At 40.0% G+C, this 21,532-nt stretch overlaps 2 protein-coding genes across 5 annotated transcripts in view; one reads left to right on the forward strand and one right to left on the reverse strand.

The window, feature by feature from the left end:
• Window positions 1-3,548: 3,548 nt before the first annotated feature.
• ccnh (cyclin H) lies at window positions 3,549-8,412 on the forward strand. The gene is made up of 10 exons (XM_054773451.1): window positions 3,549-3,661; window positions 3,945-4,063; window positions 4,371-4,493; window positions 4,580-4,653; window positions 5,181-5,394; window positions 5,468-5,631; window positions 5,713-5,783; window positions 5,865-5,973; window positions 7,856-7,919; window positions 7,992-8,412. The coding sequence occupies exons 2-10, from the start codon at window positions 3,947-3,949 to the stop codon at window positions 8,016-8,018; spliced, it is 963 nt and encodes a 320-aa protein (XP_054629426.1). The 5' UTR covers window positions 3,549-3,661; window positions 3,945-3,946; the 3' UTR covers window positions 8,019-8,412.
• rasa1a (RAS p21 protein activator (GTPase activating protein) 1a) overlaps window positions 4,767-21,532 on the reverse strand; it is a 68,217-nt gene continuing 51,451 nt past the window's right edge. For 2 of the 4 annotated variants that reach the window (XM_054773450.1, XM_054773447.1), the window contains 26 exons: window positions 18,931-19,083; window positions 17,252-17,387; window positions 16,408-16,478; window positions 16,018-16,135; window positions 15,825-15,856; window positions 15,632-15,684; window positions 15,408-15,558; window positions 15,173-15,251; window positions 14,780-14,903; window positions 14,548-14,704; window positions 14,368-14,455; window positions 14,156-14,236; window positions 13,600-13,757; window positions 13,445-13,521; window positions 13,174-13,346; window positions 12,934-13,093; window positions 12,636-12,778; window positions 11,802-11,917; window positions 11,604-11,690; window positions 11,365-11,432; window positions 11,192-11,280; window positions 11,045-11,122; window positions 10,817-10,951; window positions 9,062-9,141; window positions 7,355-7,692; window positions 4,768-5,666 (listed from right to left, as the gene is read on the reverse strand). In XM_054773450.1, coding sequence (XP_054629425.1) covers window positions 7,644-7,692; window positions 9,062-9,141; window positions 10,817-10,951; window positions 11,045-11,122; window positions 11,192-11,280; window positions 11,365-11,432; window positions 11,604-11,690; window positions 11,802-11,917; window positions 12,636-12,778; window positions 12,934-13,093; window positions 13,174-13,346; window positions 13,445-13,521; window positions 13,600-13,757; window positions 14,156-14,236; window positions 14,368-14,455; window positions 14,548-14,704; window positions 14,780-14,903; window positions 15,173-15,251; window positions 15,408-15,558; window positions 15,632-15,684; window positions 15,825-15,856; window positions 16,018-16,135; window positions 16,408-16,478; window positions 17,252-17,387; window positions 18,931-18,956 — 2,529 coding nt within the window. In that variant the 5' untranslated portion in view covers window positions 18,957-19,083 and the 3' untranslated portion in view covers window positions 4,768-5,666; window positions 7,355-7,643. The other 2 variants (XM_054773449.1, XM_054773448.1) reach the window with 2 other exon arrangements.

Here is a 21,532-nt window from a genome sequence, read left to right on the forward strand (position 1 = left end):
CATTTTGCCTCTTCTCACCACATCAAAAGTAGGGGTGCTCCAAACGGTCGGCCACTGATCAGTATCAGCCGATTTCTGTGAAAAATCACGAGATCGGCGTATGCCGATAAATGCCTTTCAAGGCCGATCACAAAAGCCGATCACCTGTGGCTAGCACTATTGCAGTCCGCTGCGATCCTTTCGTGCTGTGTAGTGCCTTGACATACCTGACGTCTTTGGCAGTGTTGTCCTCTCACTTTCCCTACAATAACAATCGTGTCTGCTGGGTCGAACTTAACTACCAACACATGCCACGGAAACTATCTCGGGGGGTAGCTCATTAAAAAACTTTAATACGGCATTTGAAGAACAAATAATTGACGGAGTATGGTGAGTCATCATCAGTCAAACGGCAGCTAATGTAGCCATGTGGCTAACACTCGCGCGTACGTGTGTGACAGTCAGAAGGCTAAGCTAATAACCCGAAAAATAATTGAGTTCATCGCACGAGATGTCCAGCCTTTTTCAGCAGTGGAAGACACCGAGTTCGCTGAGTCTCTGTCACTTACCTGGAAGTTCCACCAATGTACTCTCACATCATATTTCATATCATATAGCCAGTAGCAGGGGTGCAGCCAGGAATTCTGGGTCCCATGAAAAAAACACGTTGCCCCCCCTTTATTAAGTAATTACTAATAGGTCCCTTGGCAGTCAAGGGACCTTGGAATTGTCCTGACTTTTACCCTTTATAAGACATCCTTGGCCAATAGCACTATTACTTCATGTGTTATTAGCATTATATTATTATCCATTAGCATTATAAATAAATTGAAAAATGTATAATGTATCGGTATCGGACGATTTCGGTCCTGGATGATCGGTATTGGAAGCAGCATTAAACACTGATCGGAGCATCCCGAGTCAAAAGTATCTCGTTATAAATTATTGGTTGCTTTTTTTTGTAATTTCTTGATTAGACATTCTGATTGGGGGCAGAGCTAAAGTTTACATCAGGGGTGTCCAAAGTGCATCTCGGGGGCCATTTCCGGCACACGACTGGTTTATTATTGGCCTGCGGCACGTTAAAATAAGCATTAAACACTAAAAAGCAGCAAAAAATGGGAAAAATAGAGCAAAAATCCACAAAGTAAGGTGGAAAAATTTGGACACCCGAGGTTTACATACTAGAAAGGCACCTGGTTTATCATAAACACACGCTCTATGTCGCCTTCACATCAATTTATCACACATAACACTGAAACGTTTTACTTCTCACAATAAATCCTGCATGTCTTTTCAGACGCTCACTGATGTGCTCTTCCTGTTCATCTCTCAGGTGCTTGTTGTATTTCCAGGAAACACACAAACACGACTTGGCTGCTTAGTATTCACGTCACGTAAAGTGGGTCTGTGTTCCTCATTTAGTTCTCCACTGTACAGCTGGGGAGCTGGCCGTGGTGCTATGCAAATGAGTCCACATTTGAATGGGGGTGGAGGTAGACACAAAGCTCAATTAGAGAGAAATAGAGGAGGGACAGTGGGGGAGCGTTAAGTGTCTGCAGGGGAGGGGGAAGGGCGCAAAAAACAATGCCAACCTGAGAAAAGCAAATGTAGGGGCTTTAAAATGTGTTTTTCGACAAGCTGGTGGATCTCAGAGGGGCGTCACACATAACCAACATGCACGTCCTCTTTTGTTTAAAGGAGGACGTGGGGGATTGGTGGCCATCTTGCTGCTGGGTGTTGATGCCCAGCTGCAGTGCACATGACCCAGTGCCTGCACGAGTGTCCTTGGAGGTGTCTCTGAGACATCAAGCACTGGTTGCCAAGGCAACAGCTGCACAGAAAAAAAAAGTAGTGGTGGGGGGCATGTTTGTTATGTGCAACATAATTAATATGCACATAGAAGGATTTAGAATCAGGCCTTAATTGCAGTTGTTGGCGCGTGAAGCTGAACTGCTTTGGGAGGCTGCATGCAACAAAAAGGAGGACTGTCAAATTAGATTTAGTGAGCTCATTGGTCAGAGAAATCATTTGCATGACTGCCAAGGTTATTTGCTAATTGTTTCCTTTTATACAAGAGAGATAGGCTTCATACTGTATAAGGTCCTCCTCCTCCTCAACACCAATAGTTGAGGAACCAATCTGTCAGTCAGGTGACTTTGTGTCCACAAATTGCAATCTTTTCACATTTTGTGCATGAAAAGGTTTCTCATATGGACTCAAGGTGGAGTCGAACTTGATTAGGCAGACACAAAAATCATTTATGTGAGGAGGTGATGACCTGTAACATTGCCACACATCAGCACCAAACATTTCATCTATAAATAAAATAAACTACACAATGCTGCCTCACCACCCAAAGCGTAGTACAAAAGTAGAGGTGTTTTGGTCAAACAGATATGCATGTGCCGTCACCCATGCTCACACACACGCACACGCACGCGCACACACAGAGCAATGGTCTCATCAATATTGCATGTTTCCTTATGTTTATGCAATGGCGGCCGAGCTGTAAACGCTGCACGCTGCACAGTGCTCATAACAAACAAGCCAATCACAGACAGACTTAACCCCGCACAAGTTGAAAATATTTGCTAAAGGCAGAAAAATGGCAGGATAGTACAATTGTTTAAGCACATACCTGGTTAAGCTTTAATTCTTTGCTTGTGGATCTTTAATGCAGGCTCGCAGTGCCGTAAAGACAACAACACCCGGCTAGGAAATCAAACCGTTGCTGCGGTGATATGCAAATGAGTGGCTCCTGCTGAATGCACGCACATTCATTATTCATAAATGACTCCTGTTTATGCAAATGACGGTATGCGGAAACACGGGTGGGTGTTGAGACATACTGTCTGATTCAAGAGCTGTCATGCTGTCTGATCTTAAATGACTGGAAATGTCTGGTTTTGTCCAAATAAACTAAAGGTGGTGACATTAGCAAAAGTGGAAAGATCGATGCTAGAAAACGTGGCTTTTCATTAATATATATTTTTTGCGATTTATTTAAAACTTCTTATCAATATTCTTTCATACATCGCCACTGTTGGTTGGAAACCGAACAATCATGTTATTGATGTGTAGCCGTTCAGCTTTAACTGCCGAAATTTCATTTAAAAAAATATGGCATTTACTATTTAGGAATTGCAGAAATTTTGTGCAGATTTCCTACATGTTCAACGACTCAACAGTATTTGGACTGTTTACATAATTAATGCTAGTATAAACATCATTTTTAATAATTAGAATTTGATCACGTCCATGGGATTAATTGACTGCAACGTATTTTCTAAACATTCCAGTCTTAAACACTGTGGTTATTTTACAGTACTAGCCACAACTGTGCCCTAACATTCGACTGGTATTGCCTGTTTTTTTTTTCTATTTCTATTTTTAAAAACAACAATAATCATGGGGATATTAAATTGCATTTTTTGTATATTTTAGAATTTTTAAATGTCCATAGTTATTAACAAAAAACTAAATAAAACACTGAGTTTGATACAGACAGAAAAATCAGATTTCTGTGCGCATTACATCGAAGGATTACGGTAACGTAATCAACCAGCGACGGCGTGACTTACACATACGCGACCGTCACCCAGTGCTAATTTCAAATAAACTTTAAGTGGGATTCGCTGACGTGAACAAGCTAGTATCTGCAGAAGTGTTCGCATCAACGGTAAGTAAATTGTGCTTCGATAACTAATAGACATTAAGAAAGTTGTAAATGTGCGAACAGCATTGTTGAATTCATACAATGACACGCGAACGTAAACAAGCTAATACAGCTAAACTAGCAAGTGTCTGCAGCCTAACTTTATCAACCCCGTTACACGGTTTTTAAGGACGAAAGTCGTCCTAAAGTACGTTTATTGGCGCCAAGTGAAAAGCTTGTCATATTGTAAACATCCTACAAAGATAACTTACTTTCCCTCTGATATGTTTGACGTCCTGTACTGCAGACATGTTCCATGACAGCTCACAAAGAAAATACTGGACGTTTAACAGCGAAGATGAAGTGGAGCAGTTGAGATATGAAGCCAACCAGAAGTTCAGGAAAAGGGTTCTAGAAAGTGGGAAGGTAAATACTGTAACGTCTACTTTATTATTATTGTTAAAGTCACGAGGAGGTGGTTGCTCAATAAGATTTACTGAAAAAAAGGCTACTGTCGACCGTAACCACGCCAAAAAGCACACTAGCCTTTCCTCCACCCATGCTGCGTTCACGGCAACCTAAAACAGTCAGACAACCAGAACCCAAACATGTATATCAGCATGACTTCAATGTCGCTCCAATATTAGTCATAGAACCATAATCACAAATCATTCCTCACCTCCAACCTGCACATTTTTGACTTGATCCCGCCTCTTCCTGTCTGCTTCCACAGCACAAAATAAGTGAGTCCATCTTCCTGGAGCGTCATGAAGAAGATATCCTCTTCAGAAACTATGAGAGGCGGCTGCTGGACTTCTGCAATGTGTTCAAACCTGCAATGCCTAAATCTGTTATTGTATGTAATTGCATTTTTTTTACATCAGATCATTATAATCTCAGTTCTTTCTTACAGATATGATAAAGTTGTGTTTGCTGGCACAGGGAACGGCCCTCATGTACTTCAGAAGATTCTACATGAACAACTCTCTAATGGAGTATCATCCAAGGATTATCATGTGAGTAACAAATGGTACTGATACCACATTTCCTCATATAGTGGTTCGGAATGTTTACAGTACAGGCCAAAAGCTTGGGCACACCGTATTTTCTTTATTTTCATGATTATTTACATTGTAGACTCGGATTGAAGGCATCAAAACTGTGATTGAACATGTGGAATTATGTAGCCTTTCTTTGAAGGTTATTGTTGAAACAGTCTAGCAGCATCTACCCCATACAGTAGTACTTTCTCTTTAAACACCACTGTAACACTTAAGCTTTACTGGCAGTCTGTGTGGCGTTAACATCTACCACTACACATGGTCAAGTTTTTGTTTTTCCTGAAGGTAATTCTGTCTGAGGTGTAGCATTTATTAAATGCCCAGCGATTAATTGGAGCATGGTGCCAGTTAGTGTAGAAGCCACTGTTTGAGTGCTGTGTTAAGGCACATATGATTAGGAGTGGATTTGAAATACCCAATTAAAACATATAAAAAAGCAGACAATACTCTTATTCATACATGCTCTCATCACTCTGTTTCAGGCTGACGTGTGCGTATCTGGCCTGCAAGGTGGACGAGTTCAATGTCTCCAACAGCCAGTTTGTGGGCAACCTTGTGCAGGAGACAACGGCGGAACAGGAGCGGGTTTCAGAACAAATCCTGGAGTACGAGCTGCTGCTTGTTCAGCAACTCAATTTTCATCTGGTAGTCCACAACCCCTACAGACCCCTGGAGGGCCTCCTCATTGACCTCAAGGTGGGCGGCTAGATATTGAACTAGTAGCATTGTTTAGTTTGGGTAATTGGAGATGTAAATATTTTTTTTTCAGACCAGATTTCCTACGCTGGAGAACCCAGAGTCCCTGAGGAAGAATGTTGATGACTTTCTGGCATATGCAGCCATGACGGACGCAGGGCTGCTGTTTTCTCCGTCACAAATTGCCCTCACTGCTATCCTGAGTAGTGCCTCAAGAGCTGGTGTCAACATAGAGAGGTAGGCCACTTGAAGAGTTGATTCCTCTTTGTATTCTACAAAACACACATGAACATACATCACAAATGTTTTATTTGCTAGCTACCTGACTGGATGTTTGGGACTGAAGGATGACAAAGAAACCCTCTCCAAGATGTATGATTCAATGCGACGTGAGTAAACCGCACTTTTAGCTTGATGCCACAAGATGGCGATGTTGCATCCTCTCAAGGCTGTCTGTCTGCCTGTTGTAGGGATTAAAAACCTCCTAAAGAGATACCAACTTCCACAACCTCAGGAGGTGAATGTTTGCAAACAAAAGTTGGCCAGGATACACGCAGAATTTGGCACAAGTTCAAACAAGTAAGGATGGGGGGGGGGAAAAAGTAACGATGATGTTTCATTCAACAGACATTGGATTAGAAACGATGTATAATTCATCTCTTTAAAACGTTCACCAAGATAATAATGCCCCATTCTGAGCGACTCAGTAAATGTAATTACTTTTTTTCAACTGTAAATAACATTTAGAACTTTCAATCAGTATCTTTTACTTAAAATGTAAATACATTTATTAAATTTTATTTATATTGAAAATGTTCTTTTCAATTACCATAGTTGTAAAATATTTTTTTTTCTATAAACAAATGTAAAATATTTTTAATTAACAGTAAATGTAATTGCAATAAAAGTAATATTCATAAATTAGTAATCTGTAGTAATTACAAAGTTTTGAGGTTATCTTCTGCGTTGTTATATAATACACATACCTTTCTGAACAGAGAAAACTGAGCATTATGTTCTTTGTAAAGGCAGAATTGTCGATAGTTCTGTTGTTTGCTGTTGATGCGAGTGCATGTTTCCTTATGTTTAACACATTTGCAGCTCTACGATGGAACCCTTTACAGTTTGTACCCCACACATCTGAGTGAACCACTCCATGTTTGCGTCATGTCACAACAGTTTGTTTTATTTCTGCCAGATTGTATCTAAGATGCAAAAGGTTCAGTATCAGGTAGAAAAATAAAAATGAACACATCGGCCTGTATGAAATACAAGAAAGTACAGTACAGTAAAAGAATGCCACATTCCTGTTGGGGGTCATCCATAGCTGGTGGGCACAGCTGATACTGTTAATCTGCCTGTCTGCCTGCCAGTTGACACTTTGTGAGCAGGGTGAGGTCCGCGGTATCGTTACATGCATCTACAGTTGAGTAAACAGTTTGGTAAACTCTTGAGCTATAGGACTGGCACAGATTCAGACAGTGCAGCTTTCAATCACAACGGGGCCAACCCAGGTTGACTCTGTGCATGGCGTGACTACTTGTGAAGCTAAGAACAGTCATGAGGTGTAAAGGTGTTTGTGTGTTCCAGTACCCGCTTTGGCTGGAGACACTGCAGATAAGTGAAAGCATTAAGTGGTGATGTACAGTACGTACTAGCTGGGGGTAACACATGCACAGGACGGGCAACACTTAACAGTATCTCCTAAATAGGACTACCTTTCTGCTGTTTAGCTACATCATACAAACACACGTTGCTTCTATATAACTTGGCAAAGCAGCATATAAAAACTGTCATGTGGTTGTTAGAGGAAGAGCTGGATGTGAGGACGGTGTGTAGAAAGGAAGTTAAGGCTTGTGTAGTCTTGTTAAAATTCCCTGATGACTGCAGACAATGCTACCTCTGTACTTTGGTTGCCCCCCCCCCCCCCCCGCAAAAAAAAAAACAAACTCCCACCCACCTATGTCCACGTCCATGTAAGGGAGTTCGTAGAGCTTACTGTAGCTCAGGTCCATCATCTAGTTCAACACGCCATCTGTGTCTAAAGCATATTTGGGAAAGGCTTTGGAAGGACAGTGTTCATATAAGTACACAGCTTAGTCTGTCCTCTCAATGGAGGGCAGCCATATTGCATTTAATCTATGGGAATTGTAGGCCACATGCTGCATAATACAAGCCGACTTCAGGCTCCAGGTCTCTCTCGCTCTTCTTGGCCGGCACTGTGACTCTCAGGCATGATTCCGCCGAATTCACATTACCTGGATGGCGGCAGCTAGTGACATGATGGTGCACTCTGTCCTGGAAGATAAAGTGAACATGTTGGGAAAAGTAAATGCTGTCATTATTTACTACGCTAGTAAATGTACTTACTTGAAATGGAGTGATGAAAACTACACATCTACATTACATCAATGAAAATGGGAGATGATCCTCAAAACATGTCACTATTTGTGTGCAACAGCAAACGCAAGCGAGGCTATGAGGAGGATGGCCATGTCGCAAAAGAGCCACGCTTGACAGAAGAGGTGAGGCAATGGTCCAACATTTCAGTTTTCACTCTGTTGCAAATCAGCTATTTAAAACTTGTTTTATTTCAGGAGTGGACTGATGAAGACCTGATATGACCAATTTTGTCAGTGTAATCAACCTCATTTACAGTACAGTGATGTAAAATGCAATTCAGTATTCATTAGCAATTGTTTGCTTTCATTCTGTGATTAAAACAAAAAAAAAAGAAATAAAAGCTATTTTTCTAAAACTCAGTGTTTTAAGATGACAATGAAACAGTCCAACTACTTTACAAAAACTGTTTAATAAGTGCATGCATGTCTGATACAGTCTGTACTATTTCCAAAAAAATCTGCTGTAAACACTTTGCATTATACTTGGTTTCTCTGATTATGTCTTGCCTGGCATTACAAAGTTTGGAAAAAAAAAAACAAGCACAAAAAAAGCTTAAACAATCAAAATAGCTGATACAATCTGAGAGAGAAGAATTCAGCTCACCTCACTTATGTACTCATGATCCCAGCAAGAGAATTTATTCTTATATAAAATAACCTTATTTTGTTTTCTCCAAAAGACTTTGTTCCAATCTACAAAAAAAGAACCATGCTCGTTTCAGCACTTTGCTGATCACAAACTTAAAATAAGTCAATCACTAATTACAGTATAAAAGCATCCCCGCTCCGAATCCAGTTACAAGAGACAACTAGCTTCTTCATGTCAGTTTCCTCATATGAAGCAAAAAGGGGGGTGACTTTGGCAATCTCTGCTAGCAGGTACAGAGAATCAAATCAAGCATTCTCCCTCAAGAGCAAGGGAAATTAATAAAACTAAAGTTGGAATCATCCACACGGTTAAAAGAAAAAAAGGTTTTCCTGTGCATACAGCTGTCAGTCACTGGTGCAAGTTTCTTATTAGAACTGCATTGGTTGTACTCAGCTGTTCTTGCATAGCTCTTGGTGGTGGCAAACAGGACAAGATGGATGGGACTATTGGACGACATGATGAGGCATGGTGGTGTTGGATGGGGTTGCCATGGAGATGAGGGTAGAACATGCTACATCTCCTCAGTGCAGCACCCCAGTTGAGGAGACTTGTCGTGGGGTAGGGGAGGAAGATGGGAGTGAAGAAAGGTGAGGGGGCAGATCAGATGTGTTACTACCTGTTGCTGTTGGACATGGCATACTGAGCCTGCTTCTGCTGGAGGAGCTCTGTTATGGCCAGCAGCTTCTTTAAAACATGCTGCAGAAGGGACAGAAATAAACATGACACCAGTTACCGTAAATTATAAGTGAAGTTATAAATTAAAAGTTGTAAATTATAAGTGTATAAGCCACACCCACTACATATACAGGAAAAAATAGATTTGTACACGTATAAGCCGCACGTGTCCATGTCATAAAATGGTATATTGTGGCAGCATAGAAAGTGGTGGATGGTGCTGCAATGCTGCCTCTGCCCACCAGAGAACCCAGAGCCCAGAGGGAGGCTGATGTCATTGCAGGGCCCAATGAACGCGTTGCTCGGAAGCAATGCATTGTTTTTTTCCCCATTTCAAACACATATTGGTACTTGTTTGTATATTTCTGAGGTATACCTTTTGAGTGTTAAGTTGCTGTGTGATGAGTTTAGTGTTGTTAGTAAAGTGTGGATTGTTGCTACTAGTGAACTTTACCACAGTGACCCCCAACCCCCGGGCCGTGGGTCATTTGGTACCGGGCCGCACAGAAAGAAAAAATAATTTCCATTATTTCATTTTTTTTTCATGTTTTATTTTGAAAAGTGGCCGGATTCTCTCTGTTACATCCGTCTCACTTGACACATGTCCATTGTGCGTGTGCTAACTTTATCTCATGCTGCACAGATAGAAAAATTGTAAAAATACAGCAGTAGTCTTTCACCTCATATTTGGTCTCAAATGCTGATACTATGTGGGAATGCATAAAGGTAAGTTTTGATGACTTATTGAGTGCTAATGTGCACATTTGTCTCAAGTTAATTCATGCTAGCGCACTGCCTTTTACCACACACGTCAAACAGCGATGTATCGCTGGAAAAATCTCTCTGGAAAAACTTGGTTGGAACTTGAAAACCAAAATCTAATCAAAATCATCAGATGGAAATTGCAGCAAAATGTATGTGCTCTTTGACATATGACATGTAAAACGTTATGATGCACAACAGGTGTATATATGACTATATAGTGACTATTCAATGTTTTATGTTGATTTGTGAAAATGAATAAGCTGTGAAGACTGGTGGCCTTTTAGGGTAATAAAAGCTAATTTGGGGATGTTTACATCATCATATGATGTCATTTTCCATACCGCTTTTCCTCACTCGGCTCCCGGGTATGCTTGGAGTCTATCAAAGCCAACTTTGCCCGAGTGGCGGGGTACACCCTGGACTGGATGACGTCATTGATTTAATATTTATAGATCTAGAGACCTTATCACAACGTTTAATTTGAAGTATGACGCCATGTGGTTTGTTGCACAATGATTTTTTACCTTATTACAGCTAAACTTTTAATGTTAGGCGTTTTCAATAATTGCTGCATGAAATGCTGCATTAAAAGAAATCCTGAAAGCCACATCAGAGAAGCACTGCAACGTGATCAATGCTCAAAAGTTTTTAAAGATGATTGCCACCTTTCATTATAAAAATAAATAGCGGTACATACACCATACAAGTGGCAGTACTGCGATAGTAACTCAGTTAACAGCCGAGCTGCATTGCTTCCCGTTTCTCCAAACGGTAGGACATGCAAGCGTTATTCGCATGTTTTAAAAAAAATAGTGGCGTCCCCTACTACTACCTTTAACCTCCTGTTAATTCAAAGAAACTATATGGTGACTATCAGGTGTTTTAATGCTAAATTGTGAGCGTGAAAAGCCAGTGTGACAAAGCACTTCACCTGCTGAGCCCCCCTCTCATTACTGAGCGTCCGCAGCTCATCTGAGTGTGTGGCGCAGACCTCATGCAATGCAGCCAGGTCTCGGGACAGGTCAGTCCTAAAGTGCTCTGTGGCTTCAGGGAGGTCAGGAACATTCTGCAAACAAACCACAGACTTTACTAGTTCAAGAATCCACTTCCTCATGTGTGTCTATTCATACAGTACATTGATCACACAAATATTACTCACCCCCAACTCATCCAGAAACATGATCATCCTATGCTTATTGTTTTTGATGAAAGGATTCACACCCTCCATATAAGGCTCCTGTTTGTGAACACAATTAATTCAGATGATGACAAAACAACTGTCAGTTCCCAGACGGACATCCCATACCTTAGCACCAAATTCAACCAGGTTGGCCAGGTTCTGAACAGACTTTGCCACCAGTGTAAGAGTCCTGCCTGCCGTTGATGATGGAGGGTCTGAAAAAATATTTTTAAAATGCTGGATGAAACCACACTGCAGGCATATGTAGATTTGGAGTGTAACTCAAGATGGATACTCACCAGCAATGATGTTGAACATTCTCGGATTGAGGATTGCAGGACAGATGAGTCTGAGAAAGACGAAACCACTGGAAGAAAAATGGATGAGAAAGAGACATACTTTTATTATTTTTTTTTTCCCCACACAGTTTACCAGCTTGCAACTTTCGCACAATAAGAGCCGGTGAATTAGCAAAATGAAAATGAATAAGCTACCTAACGTGGAAGAAAAGGTTCAGTTAATATGTGTGTGTGTTTACCTTACGACTCTGGTCCTCATAGTCGTATTAGTGGGCCACTTTTGCTGCACAGATTTTTGCAAACAGCCATAAATGAATCTCAGCGTCCTGGAACAGCAATAACAGCTTCATTTTACTCTCCTGGGTATGTAACATTTATGTTGTTAAGACACAGCGTTGAAAATGGTGAACTGCATTGTAAAGTGTGATTGTTCTTACGATGGTAGGATCTCAGCGGCCATGAAGATCTTTTCTACCAGTTCTGACAGGATACTGAGAAGATGCGCCAGGTTCAGGTTCACATCCTCATTCTTTTCCAGTTTGGATGGGTTCAACTTCATATTACACACAGATGGAAACCATGAACATCCATGAAGACCAACATTACAATAGACTGCAACAGTGACATGTAGACACTTGGGTTAAATGATCATTTAGAGCGCTTTTATTTCTGAAGAAAAACAGAATATATGTACGTAAATATGTAAAACTGAGACTTGAAAGGAAGCACTGCTTGAAACTCCTGCAGCCTCTTCAAGTTTTAGTAATAGCAGTATTGCCAGCAATAGATGTGTTGGTAGTAGACCTCCATCACCATTCCATATCATAATACACCAAGTACTATTAGTATCGACACAGCTATTGTTGGATGTGTTGTTTTCTCAGCTCTCTCATTGTTTATGTTACTTGCTTGTTTTCCCTCTCTCTCTCCCCTATACTAAGTGCAGTCAACAACATATTAGTAGTATTACCAGCAATTGTTACTGTGCTATTATCATACAGTCGTTATGGATACATCTATTGAGTTTCATTATTTTCATCCCTTCCTTTTAATCCATCTAACTTCTTTTTTCTCCACTGTACTCATTTGTCCCTCTCCTGTTTTTCTATCTTAACCCAATTAGTAGAGGCAGAAAGCCACCCTATGCTGTGTTTCAATTCAGTTCACAGTTTCGTTCTTTGAGATGGGAGTTTTTCATTGCCTCTGATGCAACGTACTTGTAGAGTTCTGGTAGTTGCCTTTTGCTTATCAAATGAGTTTCGTGAGTTTACCTCACAGGACTGTTTGCTCTCCATGATCTTGAGAATAGTGTCCTTCAGAGCGTGATGGACAAAGGGCGTCGCCGTGGCCTTCATGTACTGCTCCATCAGTGTGCTGGCCAGTGTGGTTGCTCGGAACAACGTTGTGGCTTCATCTGTCCACAAGTATAAAACTATATCTATTATATTCTCTAAAAAAGTGTTGTGTGATCAATTTGCTTCTGTGGATGCAATAATCAGAGAGCCGCATGGGCTGGATGATTAAGCATGAGTATACACAATTTTGGCTTTGTGTGCGTACACCTCTTACCCTCCATGTTAATCTCTCGATCATTGAGAGTCCTGAGAAGAGGGGCTTCAGCCTTTTCATGTCTGAAAATTCTCAAGAGGAGGCTTGCCAGTAAGGTGCGGTCCTGACCACACACGTGGGCCAGAGCATAGATGACATGGAACTCTTTCTGCAGTATCATCTACAGGAGGCCACACAAACAGAGGGCGGATCATTGTAGACAGACCATGCAGTGTTAAGCGATTTGCAACTGGATCTGACCTCTTTAAACTCGCTGTACTCCTCTTCGGGCATGATTTTCTCCATGGAGTAGCGGGCACGGACACGTAAAGAGCCCGGTTCGATGCCCTTCAGAGGCACGTGGGAGCTGAGATGGAACCATTCATCACTCATCTGGCCTTTCTGCAGACGGCTCAGCTGGCAACGCATGAATACTGATGGAGAGTAAAATAAAAGAAACCAAAACAACAAACTTTGAATAATGGGGGAAAACTAGAGGACCACAGGGATATTAAAACACACAAGCACGTACATATGTCACTTTCTTTGCTCTTTTTTGTTTTGTTGCTCAGGCTGATTTCAAATCTGTTGATTTCACTTGAAAGGTCACTAAAGACAGAAGAGCACAGTTTTAATTTAGAGAAGAAGAAGAGAAAGAATGTACTGTGCACTGTCAAAGAGACTCACTCAAAAATGAACTCTTCAGTGAAGACAGGGTTCTGACCCTCCCTCGGGTGTGTCTTCGCCACTTGGACATTGTTCAGGTAGATGTTACAGTAAGGGTTAGTGAAATACTTCACAGGCAGCTTGTGGGCCTCCTCCACATAAAGCACCAGGCTGCTCACCTGAGAGAAAAAGGAAGGTACCTGTACATAAATACTGGGTGCCCCAAAAAAATAACATTTTAAATAATTGTAAACTAGGTGTTTATTGTAATTTGTTCAATTTTAAAAATGTAATAACATTTACAAACAACATTTTATTGTTGTGTCAATGCCTGACTAACGTCCATTCTGGTCCAGACACTGCTGACAACACGATCCAATGGTGCAGTGGCTGCTCTTAAGTCAGAGATTGTTGCAGATTTCATAGCGTAGACTTTGTCTTTTAGGTATCCCATAAAACAGTCTTAACAATTGAGGTCAGCTGCTAAAAGTGTGTATACATTTTTTGGGACACCCTGTAGATTGTTGGGTTTGGGTCACCTAGCAGTTTCATGAGATATGGACTCATGCATGTGCACCTGTCTTAGCCTTTTGTTAGAGGTGGGCTGAGTTGTTTTCCTTAAGTTACTGCAGAATGTTTGAAGGCATTTCATCCAATCCTTGGAAAAAAATAAGGAAAACATAAGATTAACACTACTTTGCATGGTAGACATACAATAATAAAAGTTCTTGAAGACAGAGACGATTCAAAATTTTTTTTTTTTTTTTTTTAAGTTCACACTAGCAATACCTGTGCCTGTTCTGGAACCTCTCCCGCAAAGTAGAAAATGTATTGTTCCTCACTAAAGTGCTGGACAACAATCTGGAAACAGTTTGGCCTGAAAATGAGAAAAAGGAGAAATGACAACATGAGAATTACCTACCTATGTGTTCCTACTAACTTCATTAAATTATACCAAAGACACCTCACCTGCCAAATAGACTGTCATGTACACCATAAACAGAACACACACTTAGGTCGATCAGCCCTTTGGGTTTTGTGGCTCTTTTCTCACTCTCAAAGTAGATTAGCTGGGCGTCATTGCCCTCCAGGATGAAGTAAAGATTCTTCCACCGCTTGCCTTTGCCTGAAAGTGAGAAAATTTACATAAGAATGATCACAACAGAAAATATAATGATGGTGCTGTTATAATACTACATACCTTTGTTGAAGAGGAGGTAGCCTTTCTTGACAATGTTTTTATAGAAAGCATCTTTTGTTTTTCGCCGAATTGTGTTGTAAATTTCTCTCCCATCCACTGTGTCCGTGATGACTTGCTCCTGGTGCTAATGAGATACATACAATGCTATACAACAACACAGATACACACAAGACCAACCAGCCTACCTATACCATAACAATCACTTCAAATACCTTGTCAAGTAGAAAGTAAAGAAGACAACCAGTCATTCATGATTTTTCATTCAGTAAATAATGTTCAGCTATGGCTTCATTGCTTTTAAATTTGATACAAACAATGCAATTTCTTTGATAGTTAATATTGTAAATATAAAAACATGAAAAAACAAAAACAAAACAAAAAACGTGTACCAACCTGCACTGAAACAGGATCTTTCAAGTTGTAGCCCTCGACAATCTGCTCTTTTTTGTAGTGGTCAATTATGTCATCAACACTGCCAAAAAGTGAGCAGAGACGAGGCACGGCACATAAGGAACAATATAGTTAAAAATATTATATATAACAAATACAAATCAGCTGGCTATAATGTTCCACATCCAAAAGTATGCATTTTTCTTTTACTTGACAGTGAGCATTCTGTCATACTAACCTGTTGTAGTACCTTCCCCCCATCATGTACTGGTTGTTGGGGGTGGGAGAGATCTTAAACCTTTGGATGTTCTCATTGGTGCGAAAAAAGAGAGAGTAGTCCCCAGGTGTGTTGTCTGACGGCCGCACAAGAAAACTGCAGACCTGTCCAACTATGTATGAAAGGGGAGAAAAGGGAAACTCATAATTATGAACTGTTTTGTCAGGGTCAAAGAGGAATGGTACCTGTCATCAGCAGGTTGTAGGCCTCTTGTTTCGTGATCTTTCCGTGGTACCAGCTGTGGAAGATTTAACAGGACAATTAGCAATGTAGGGTGTTGAACTGTTACAATTAACCGTTAAGTGCTGTCAGAGTGACACCTTTCTCATTTAGATGCTGATGTCGATGTTCACTTTAAAATCAACCAATACCACTTACATTTTTCCCTCATGTGGATCCTCTTCCCGCCCCTAGAAATGCAATAATAGAAAGTCGTTTTTTGGAACTGTCACACTGCTTTTAGTATTACTATTACTATTAGTTTTATCTCCAGTAAATTAAACTGTATTGCAGTATACTCTATGAAACAAATAGTATGGTATATGTACACTAAAATGAAGGATCCCCTTACCACCTCCTCCACGAGATCTTCCACAATGAGGCCCTGCTCCTCTGTGCGAACATTGGTCACCCACATCCAGCCGTCGTCCAGTTCATTGTGAACAATGAACATGTCCCCCTTCAGGAAGCTGAAGACACATTTAATTAACAAGGATCATTACAAAGAGGTATTATGTAGCATAACACAATGTAGGTTATTATGTCTTCACTAAATCATCACACGTTATTTGTGGCGCTTCTAAATTTGCATCAACACTTAGGCTGAAGTACCATGGCATAACCAGCAGGGGTCTGACCTGAGCAATGTTTGAGGTTTGTATGGCTCAGTCATGAGATTAGTGGTAAAATGTGAATGATCATCTTTTTATGCTACATGTGTAAGACAAATAGGAATGCTTACCTGATCTCATCAGTATCTGGCACTTTGGTGTATGGCAGTATGGCCCTTACTCGCCTCCTGTCTTCTACAGGCTATGGAAAGAGACAAAAAATTAAAACGCAATTAATGGTTTGACCTTTTAAAATCACATTTCTGTTACATTGATTGCCTCTGAATCGTTATGCACATTGCTCAAATCAAATCAATCCATCAATTATAAATACTTTCGTTATGTTCGTCAATTAAACTTGCAAACAACTTTTTCACCATTCTTTGTTCACTCTTGCTATTCTTCGGCCTTACACATTTTAAAAACAGTTCAAAATATTTTTACATTTTTTTTATTAGGTTAGAATTTACTTAGTGTGTAGTTTCAAATATACAGTATGGGGCTGGGCAATATGGACCAAAACTCATATCCCGATATATTTAGGTTGAATATCAATATACGATATATATATCCCAATATTTTTTAAGAAAAGTGAGTTTAGACAAGATCAATTCAAGATCAAATATGCGTGTCAAGTTGTTTTATCAAAATAAATACTTGACGTGAGGATGATTTTTGACATTTTAAAGCTTCATGCAAGATACACATTTAAAAAATCTTATCTAAAAATAGCCTCTAAACTAAAGTAGGCAATTCTCTTTTTGAAATAAATATAGAAAAAGTCTAACCTAATCTTTTTTAAACATGAATAGTCAATACCAGTAATGCATAAAAACATAGCAAACAAAAGAATTAAAAAATGGTAATTTACTAGTACATAGCTAAATACAAATACAGATACAATAAAAAAAATACAAGACAAAACAAAGCGCGGGGTACATTATAAATTATAAATAACGTGAAAAACAATCTCACCTCTGGAGGGGCCACAGGCCATTGCAGTTTTTCTCCTTTGAGCAGGCAAGACACATAGCTGTAGTAACCAATTAGGTCTGATAAGGAAGAGAATCGCCGCCCGCCAATATAATAGTCCCCACACATAGCGATTATCCTGTAGAGAGCACATAAAGCAATAATAGTCCTTAGATATTTTTAAGGGGTGTGTAGTAATACGGTGTGTACAGTCCTGATCAAAATTTTAAGACCACTTGAAAAATTGCAAGAATGTATATTTTGCACTGGTGGATCCTAAGGAGGTTCTAAGCAGAGCTTCAAAATGCAAAAATAAAAAATGTGAGTGCTGTTCATCAGCTCGTCACAAGTTTAAGACCACAGCAGTTTAAAACCAAAATCTTCACAAAAATGTGGATTCAATGTCATTTTCTGTCAGGTATTCACACTGTCATGAACTCTTGGTGGTAAAGGCAAAAAAGCTTTCTTTGGTTCTCTGTTGTACTAATCGGCCCAAATGAAGGTTGTTACTTGTGCCGAGTGCAGTCCTACATCAGACGAGAGAAGGGTTTTAAGAACAAAAAATGTCTTCAAAAGGCCTAGTCTCCCTTCAACGCCACAAAATTGTCCGTTTGGAATTTGCACAAGAGCACCCTACATGTAACATTGATAAGTGGAAGAAAGGTCTATTCTCTGTTGAGAAAAATATGGTTTCCAACATGACTGGCAAGACAAGGAGATCCAACCTGAAATGCTTTCCCACATGGCACAGGGGGGAAATAATCGATTCTTAGATGCACCGCGATGCGGATATTGCGGATTATTGACCAATTCATAAATGTCAATAAGCCACTGGTACAGAAATCTATATTTTGTGTTAAAGCTGCTTTTGTTATTTTGTCAGAGATTCTATACTCTGGATTTTAGTTTGAATTCAGAAGTCTATTATTTATGTGTGAATAATGGCAGAATATGCTGAAGTTTGTTAATTTTATACATGCTGCTACTGGTGCGATTTACTTTACCTGCTGGTTCTGTGCAATGGAAAATATGTATATAGTTTTGTTGGGAAAAAAACCCACAAAACCATCAGTTAAAAAAATAACAAAAAATAAACACATTCTGCTGCAACCACAATTTGCAAAAATGTAAACAACATATCTAACTAAATATCAACATTGCGCCGCCAGGTTGACTGTTACGCGGGAACCGGAAATGTGTATGCATGTATGTGTGTTTTTAAATCAAAGCTGATGACGGACCAACCTCTGAGCCATACCTCTGAAATGATGACGGTCTTCTCTTTAAGTCTTCTCTTTTGCACCCTTGTCCTGGTACGGTTGATTTAGTTTGTTATGTCGTGTACCTCTAGCGCAGCAAATCTGATATAAACAAACGCTGTTGCTCTAAAATGGCGCCCGTGGCCCACAATGCAAGTATTCCATCTTCAGCATGTGATCCAAGATGGTGGGCGAACGCAAGATGGGGCAAAATTTTTGCAAACATTTTGGATGTTAGCCAAAAAACGCTCTAACTGGGGCGGGCGTTAACTGAGGCATCACTGTACTTTATGCTGACAATGACACCATCAGTAAATGATTATAACAAAAATGCAGTAGCCTACTAAGTTGCTGTCTCTGATAAAATCTTTCGTTGCAGTTTCAGATGGGGACATAAAGTTTACTATCCATATTTAAACATACCTGAAGTGGTTGACCACATTGGTCATGCTGAGGAAAGACAGGACAAAGGAACCGGGCCGGCGGTCACTCTCCCTGATGAGGTAGCTGCCATGGGTCCGGGCCTGACGCAGCCGCTCCTCTGCAATGGTTCGGTCTAGCTTGCCATGGTACCACCTGAGACAAACAAGAAAAAGTAGGTGTTTTAGAGAAGAAGGCGATGATGATTACTTTCTCTGTACAGTCATGCCTTGTATGTATTTTGGACTTTGCTCCAGCATGCCAAAAGTTTTAGTGTTTTTAAGATGGGAAGTGTTTTCTCTCCATTTTCAATGACGTATTTCAGCAGGAGTGTTCAATTAGTTGCAACAATGTATCTCACCACTAGATGTCACTATTTCTACAACCTTGTCCGTAATTTATGTAACCAGAACTTTGAACTTTCTTTCAAATATTGACAGACTAATTTAACCTTGCCTATAAAACCGACATGATTCATGTAATCTATTAGCTTGCTGCTCATGGCAGGTGAGGCAAGCTGACATTTTGGGAAATGACACCATTATCCTCATTACAAACAAGTGTCAAGGGCATGTGTACAGTTCTGCTCTCCTGAGTTACACTTTTCCAACAAAATCATCTCCTTTTATAAGCATTATGTTAATTTCTAAAGTTATCTCCACTTAATTTATTAAAACAAAGTAATGATGATCACGTCTTAGTCACGATTCTCAGTCTTAGTCATAATTTTAAGGGAAGAAAAAATATAGTCCAAGAAGGAATTATATCACAATTCTCTTCATAATTAAACACTAACTGTGTTGTTTATGCAAGTAGGCAGAGCAGAGAAGCAAGCAAAGCCTAAGGCCCGGTGCTAAACTTCTTCTCATTGAAATGCACAAGCCAACGGCAATAAAAATAAAAGTAACTCCATCCAATTGATTCCTGTTAAGTAACATGAGTGTGACAGAAAGGAAAAGCACCCCAGTGGGAGGAGGTCCAGTGGCTGAAAATAGGTACCAAATTTGATGAGATGTAGATATATTAACATGACACACTTTAAACTTGAGGCTAACTCACTCCATTCACTTTCAACCTATGTTTAGTTCAAAATTATGTCACAATCAATCTTGGCTCTGTTCTGTTTACTTTGTGTTTGTACTGCAGAAGCTGGTTGCTTGGGCCATTGTTTCAAGGGCCAAATATCAACTTAATCACATGAATCCAATTCCACATCTATTGCTATAATCTACTGCTTTTCCTGTTCACTGTCACGGGTGAGCTGGAGTCTATCCCAGCTGACTATGGGAAAGAGGTGGGATACACCCTGGACTGGTCGCCAGTCAATCACATGGCACAACAGAAATCACCATTCACACTCATATTCAGACCTATGGAAAATATACAGTCTCACATGCATGTAACCCAACATGCATGTTTTTTGGAACGGGGGAGGAAACTGTAGTACCCAGAGTAATCCCACAAAAGCATGGGAAGAACACGCAAACTCCACACAGCGAGATCTGAGGTGAGCTTCCAACCCAGTACCCCCTGTGTATGAGGCAGACATGTTAATGGATGACGGATACAATTCTTAGCAAAACTGATAATGTCTATGCATGTGTCATATTTAGTTTGTATTGAACGCAAACATTCAAAAGCCTTGCTTGCTGTTTTCGGTTTGCTTGTTAAAATTTTCATCAGGTGATGCAGAATCCTGCACGCCCTGTCCAACTGGGGTAAAAAATTAACATGCTTTTTCCAAATTTAGGCAAGAAGTGCCTCTCAAAGAGCAGACACTTGGGTTGTAAAAACTGCAATATTTCTGTAAAAAGAGAGCTAAAAGTGCTCACATCCAGTTATGAGCTAGCAGGTCTGTTTTTGGAAAGCAAGTGTGATAAAGCCCTCTACAAGGACAGCTTGCTGAGAGGAAGTAAGGAGAGGAAAGTAAAGTGTCTGAGGGGGGCTTTGGATGGATTTGTGTGATAAGAGTATTGAATTGAGGAATTGAGTGCAGTTGGAGAGTAAGGGCAAGGAGCATGAAGAGGCCAATACAACTCTGGGAAATAATGCTGAAGGAAGACAGAGGCGGCAAAAAGAAAAGACAAAGTGAAAGTGGCAGACAGCAGAGCTCAGCACATCATTTTCCAAGCCTAAGTTTTTCAAGCCAAAGAAGCTTCACTCCAACTATTACGGCATTGCAAGGTTTAACTATTTGCTTTATTCTGTATTCTGCTAAATAATGTAAATCCTAAAAATGCCTGTCAGTATTAAACATTAAAACAAAACAAGAAGCACAACTTAACTAACATTTGAAAATACTAAGAATGCCACTTTTGTAGAATTGGCTTCTTTATTTTATAATGTAAGATTAATGACTACATCAACAAACGTTAACCGTAAAATCGAATCAAATCGTATCGTTTGTACACTGTATCAACTCGTTCTATTTTTTAAATATATAAGTTTTTTTTTTAAATCGCATCGTAACCTGTGTATCTAGATTCAGATCAAATAGTCCATCACAGAGATTTACATCCCTACTGTACATAAATCCAATCTCATGCCTCCAATAATGCATATCGTAAAAGCCGTACAATAATATGTACAGCAAAGCACCAAAATG

Source organism: Dunckerocampus dactyliophorus, chromosome 4 (assembly GCF_027744805.1).
Source record: "Dunckerocampus dactyliophorus isolate RoL2022-P2 chromosome 4, RoL_Ddac_1.1, whole genome shotgun sequence".
NCBI lineage: Eukaryota > Metazoa > Chordata > Actinopteri > Syngnathiformes > Syngnathidae > Dunckerocampus > Dunckerocampus dactyliophorus.